Source organism: Tamandua tetradactyla, chromosome 13, assembly GCF_023851605.1.
Source record: "Tamandua tetradactyla isolate mTamTet1 chromosome 13, mTamTet1.pri, whole genome shotgun sequence".
NCBI classification, from domain to species: Eukaryota; Metazoa; Chordata; class Mammalia; order Pilosa; family Myrmecophagidae; genus Tamandua; species Tamandua tetradactyla.
The window spans coordinates 93,867,428-93,873,433 of record NC_135339.1 but is presented as its reverse complement, the minus strand read 5'-3'; the positions used below and the strand labels follow the sequence as shown (position 1 = coordinate 93,873,433).

Here is a 6,006-nt window from a genome sequence, read left to right as displayed (position 1 = left end):
CGAACAAGCACGGCCGGAGCTCGCTGTGGCTGACTGTGCTTGGGGTTTCTCGGGTTTAGCGAACTGTGTCAGCACACGGAAGTCTCCACGCGGCTCTCAGCGCGAATAGCCCAGCGCTGGGCTAGGTCTCGGACCTGACGCCTTGGCAGGGATTGAAGAGACCCGGCTCCGAGGATCGGTGGCTGGAGGGAGGTCAGCCAGGCGGCTGGAACGAGCGGCGCCTAGCGGTGACCGTCTTGACGCGCGCTAGACTGCGCCCTCCTCCGCTCCATGCAGGCGCCGGGGTGCGCTGGGCTCAGCGAGGGGCCTGGCCTCTAACCCCTAGGCTGGTCAGGAGGTAGCAGCAGAGGCCGCGTGCGGCTGGGTGATGGAGGACACAGCCTGGGTCTGCGGGACTCCACTCTACAGTCAGCGTTCTCAGCCGAGAAAGAGACCAACCTGTGCAAAGGCCCGGGGGCCATCAGCAGCGTCGTTTGCCCGAAGCTAGTGGGGCGTGGAGTAGGGGCCACAGGGCTGCTTCTTGCCTGGGGTGAGGGCTTGGCCCAGGAGCCAAGGGAAGGCTCAATTTCCGGACCACGGGGAACCCCTGGGGGTGCCTAGAGAAGCCTCGGGGAAATTTGCTAGGGAGAGGGAATCTACCCGGGCCTAGTGGCAATTGGCGCCCGCCGCGGTGGCGTCCGGGTCAGCTGCCCAGCCACCCCCGCGGGGTCTGCGCTCTCGACCGGATTAAGCCAGGAGGGCGGCCCGCGCGCGTTCCCGCCGGCGCCCCCAGCCCTGCCCTGGCGGCGGATGTGCCCGGCTCCAGCGCCGCCATCCCGGCCTCGGCTCTCCACTGCGCGCAGCTTCTGGGGCTCCACCCCGGTCCGTGCGCTCCGTCCGCGGCAGCCGGCGGGCTCCAGCTTCGGCCAGGAACTCGGAGCCCAACCCGCCGGCCCGGGGCCCCGCGTGCCCTCGGCGTCCCCGGCGCGACCCCAGCCAGCCTCCGGGCACTGGGTGGGAGGGCGGGTGAGCGCCCCGCGGGCCGGGCGGCGGTGGCGGCGGCGGCGGCGGCGCGGGAGGGCGGGTGGCGGGAGGGGGCGGGGCTCCCCGCGCGGGCCGGGGGCGGAGCGAGCGGCCGCGCCGCGGCACCAAGTGAGTTGCTCCGGAGCCCGCGCCGCCGCCGGCCCGCACCTCCCGCGCCCGCCGCCCCCGCCGCCGCCCGCCGCCCGCCGCCCGCCGCCCGCCGCCCGCCGCCCGCCGCCCGCGCGGGGATGTAGGATGCTGGCGGGCGCCAGGCTTCAGCGGCGGCGGCGGCAGCTGCAGCAGCAGCCCCGGCGGCGGCAGCCTCTGCTCTGGCCGATGAATGCGGACCCGCCGCCGCCGCCGCCGCCCTGGGTTTGGCTGGTGCCCGGCACGGCCGGGCTGCTTCGGCTCGGCGCGGGGGTCGCGCCCCCGCCCGTGCTGCTCGCCTCGGCCCAGCCCCCTGCCGCCCCGCTGCTCCCGGCGGTGCCTGGCTGGCAAGCCCCGGGCGAGCCCCTGCTGCCGCTGCTGCCGCTGCCCTCTGCGCCAGACCCCGCCGCCGCCGCCGCCGCCGCGCACCACTCCCCCTGGCTCCCCGGGCAGGTAAGGTGCCCTCGCCCCTCGACTTCGGAGCCCCCGGCTCGTCCGCTGTCTCTGCGGCCTGGCCCTTTCCCGGCCCGGGCGGCTCTGGCCCTCCGGCTCGCGTGCCCCGGCCTCCCGCGCGGGTCTTTGGCGCCCTGAATGCTCGGGACGTAACCAGGCAGCCCTGCCTCGGCAAGAAAGTTCCTGCCTCGACGTCTCCTTTGGCCCCTGGGCAGTCTTCGCCATTGGCCGGGGCGGTGGGCGGAGAGCCCGGTCGCCCAGGGCCAGAGTTGCGTCCGCGCCGCCACAACTTTCGCGGGGCCTGGGGTCGCTGTCCAGAGCGCGGTGCTGAACTAGCCGCCGCTGGAGCCGAGCGGAGCCGCCGTGCAGCCTGGCTGACTTACCGCGGAGAAGTTAATACTTTTAGTCTCCCCGAGACTTGAGAAGCAACCTGGGCGTCAGTAGCTCTTTCTGATTCTGATCTTGGTCTTTGTAATTTTTTTTTCATTTGCAAATAGACTCAGGACGATGCTGAAGAAAATTCAAACCGATGGAAGCCAATAGGGAAATCCTGCCCTCAGCACTGAGAAATGTAGCCGGTGTTTTCCCAGAGTCTAAATGTGCTAATGCCGTACACGCTGCGCTTTAGGAGAGTTTGGCGTTTTAAAGCCCAAAATTGAAAAAAAAATAAAAACCAGCGATAAAATAGAAGTGATTGTGCCTTTGATTAAAATGCAAAGGCTCTAGGCAGATTGGCTCTGGCGAGGTCCATTGTTTGCCATCTAACTATGCAGATGTATTTAAATTAGGGGATTCCATGAATTTTATTCCAAGTATTGCCCTCATTAGCATATTCAAACGAGCGATACTTTGGAATACACAATTTAATTAATGTAATTCCATTATTATCTTGTGAGCTTTCCTAAAAGGTGTCCTTCAACTCCTCCTAAACTGGTCTTTAGGCTTGAGGACATACCGAATTTGCGGTGCTGGATCTCATATTTTGATGTGAGGTGCAGTTCATATCGGGTCTTACCAAATAAACCTCGTAGCCTTTGCAATCTTGTGGAGGGGTTGCTATATCAGAGTGCTACCGCTAGAGGTATATAATGCCAAGTAACTACATTTTTTTCCAGTTTAGAAAATTGCATTTTTCTTCCTTGCATTTTTACGCGAGAAAAAAAATCCAAAGAAAAACCCCACCAAAAACCGTAGTATTTATATTTTAAATATGTCATGTTGCACATATTCTATTAAATAGCAATATTTATAACCAGAAGAGCATCTTCACTTAAATTTTTTCAAATGCTTTTCTAATTTAAAAATAAATGGATATTGAAGTGTTCCATGTCATTGAGCAGTGCATCTTCTTAGTTCTCTGCTGATGAGTATTCCACTATTTTCATTAGACTGTCTCCTAAATTTTCTGTCTCCTTTCAATTTTTTAGTATTTATTCTGTGCATTGGGATCTTCGGTTATTTTGTAAGCTCACTTACATTTTCTTTGCTTTAGAATCAATTTGAATTGCTGATCCTTGGAAAACTTTGAACCACAACTCCTTAGCTGTTTTCCTTTTGGTAATGTTATTTATGTGTTTTGTTTTAAAAGGATGAATGGAAGTAGCAGAAAATGCTATATTTAAAGGAATGTCATAAATATAGCTTTATGCTCGCTTATAAAGAGAATTACAAAAGGGACCTCCAGCATTTTCCCGTTCTGTCATGTTTTTTCATTATCTCAGGGCAGAAACCCATTTCCTACCACATTCTCATGAATTTCTGCTTGGAATTTGTTTCTCAATATTGAAGATTGAAATGTTGTTAATGCTTGGTAGAGATGAAATACGAAATATTTTAATACATTTTTCTTTGATTTACTAATCTGTATAGTTTTTCTTGATTGGGGTGAGAGTGGATTTTTTTAAATAATCAAGTATATAAATTCCCTTTTAAAATAAATTATCCCAGCACCCTTTGGTACAAAGCACAGTTGACTGATTTAGGCTAATTAGCCCTCCTTTGTCTTTTCTGGGCTGCAGTGGCTGTTCGGGGGCCCCTCTCCAGCCATAGGACTATCTCCCTCGTCCACTGTGGAGCTGGTGCCCCTCTTCCCACATGTCTGCCCATCTGCTGTTCCACCTCCTGTTGGGAAAAGTTGGATAGACAAAAGGATACCTAATTGTAAGGTAAAAATGCAAGTAATTTAATTGGATAAATAGAGCTTTAATTATTAAGTGGCTGGATATTTCCATGACAACAGAAAACACCATGCAGTTTCTAATTACAGTTGATTGACCATTTAGGTATAGAGTGAAGTTCATTTAGAATGAGACCGGTCTGTTCAAAATGCCAATAGATAGAGGGAAGCATTTTGTTTTACTTTTAAGTATTTGGATTCCATAGAACAATATAAAATTTTCCAATTTTGAATCAGATTCTCTTCTTTTAAATTTAAGTGTTCAAACACAATCATTGAGCAGAATCTCACCTTAATTATTTTATAATATAAATGTACAGTTCCCAATGAGTTGTTCTTCTTGTATTGCTTTGAATTTTCATCTTTCTGATTGTTCATCTTGGCTTTTGAATTCAAACTTGTCAACTGCATTTTGTTTACTTGAAAATCAAAAACATATATACATATGTATACGTTGACTTTTAAAAATAACATATTAATGACCTCATTGGGACAATTCTTTAATCTATAAACTGACCATTGGGCTGACCTAACCAAGTTTGCAGTTGAAGACACTGAGACCCAGCCCACAAGATTTTCACTCGAAAGGGATTGGTATAGGAGGCCCGTGGACCTTTCTTTAGGTTTTAGGATGAATGTGTTTCTAGTGTCCTCAGTTATAAGTGTCCAATATTTGGGAGCAATGTAAGAGAAGACAAATATTTTCATCACAGTGGTTAGCTTTTATCACATTCTTTGCTTAAAATGTTACATTTCCTTTGTCTTTGTACAGATAATTTTTAATAATTCCTTTGCTCTGGACTCAGCATGGCTATATCCTGAGGAGTCAAGATTGTTCCATGGGCATGAGAAGCCTCATTTGCTGGCGAATCACGTGGCCGTGTCTCTGTCCAGGCCTGCCCCTGCCACCAGGACGCTTCCTGCGGTGGTGTTGGCGCCTCAGCCCCTTCCAGGTTAGTGGACCAAATGATGGGGACAGTTTTCTTTTTGCCTCACGTATAGTGAGTTTTAGGTCTTAAAATCTTATTTTTCAGTCTAATGGAGCAGTTCTTTCAGTAAAGTATAATTTCTTTTCATGGGTATGATACTTTTTTTTATTAAGAAATTGAAGCCTGGTGAACTCACCCGCAACTTATTTGTAAGACAGGTTCATTTTTGTAGTTTCGGAGGTGGTTGAGGGACTTTGCTCAGGAAGGGAAGGCCAGTGCTTTGCTTCTGGATTTGGGCCAGGTCCTCTGCTGATGGCTGTTAGTAGAGGCACTAATGGATCCGTCAGCTCATTAAATGCTGCTTGAGTGGGAGGTTTATGCAGTAAAGCCACGGGTCTGCACCACCCAGTACGTGTCAGCTGTGTAAACTCCTGCCTGCACATCGGGTGATGATGGAAGATGGACTATAAAAATGGCTTGTTTGGAAGATGGATTTTGTTCCATCTTTAGACTCTAGTGACATGGAAGAACATTTGTCCTGGAACAGAGTCCCATGAAATGAACCCCGGATGAAAGATTGTATAATAAACCCATACAGTAACTGGAAAATAAATTCATCTTATGAATTTTTAAATTGATTTTTAAAATCACCTTAACATATGATCATATTATAAAAGAAAATGTTGCTCATGCCAAAATTATCCTGCAATACCTTCCGTTATGTAATATTTTATGCCTTCAGAATTACATTAACTTCCCGTAATTTCCTGCCTACCAGGCTTGTCTCAATATGTGTCTCTAAAATTCAGTAATAAGGAAATGTTCCTGTGGATAATGTAGTGCTAGTTTAGGAGATGTATTTATTTTCTTCTCTGTTTGCCTACCTTATTTATTCTAAGTTGCTATGAATCTTGTTTAATAATAAGTCAGGAAGAACAACTCAACCATTTGTATTTTCACAGGCCTTAATGATTCTTGTCTGAAAATTATCTTCTGTGCTTGTAGTATTATACATTACTGATTAAAATCTGAATGAACATCATACATACATACGTTTATAAGCATTTTACACCAAGATGATCGTGTTTCCTTTTTAGTGTAATGATGATAAAAGATGATTAGGTGGAATACGTTATACAAGGATGCTATAACTCTTGGCCTATTTGAGAATAATTTCCTAATGCGTTCGTAATAACTCTACCCCAAATAATCAGCACATTTGGTTTTAAAAAATGTTGAAGTCAGTCTACCTGCTCTACCAAAATCTTTGAATGAACTTTCTTCCTCTCAGCTCACCCA

At 49.3% G+C, this 6,006-nt stretch overlaps 1 protein-coding gene across 1 annotated transcript in view; it reads left to right on the top strand.

The window, feature by feature from the left end:
- Positions 1–1,257: 1,257 nt before the first annotated feature.
- TCERG1L (transcription elongation regulator 1 like) overlaps positions 1,258–6,006 on the top strand; it is a 215,433-nt gene continuing 210,684 nt past the window's right edge. The window contains exons 1-3 of the mRNA XM_077124440.1: positions 1,258–1,602; positions 3,621–3,767; positions 4,551–4,731. Coding sequence (XP_076980555.1) covers positions 1,258–1,602; positions 3,621–3,767; positions 4,551–4,731 — 673 coding nt within the window. The remainder of the gene's footprint in view (positions 1,603–3,620; positions 3,768–4,550; positions 4,732–6,006) is intronic.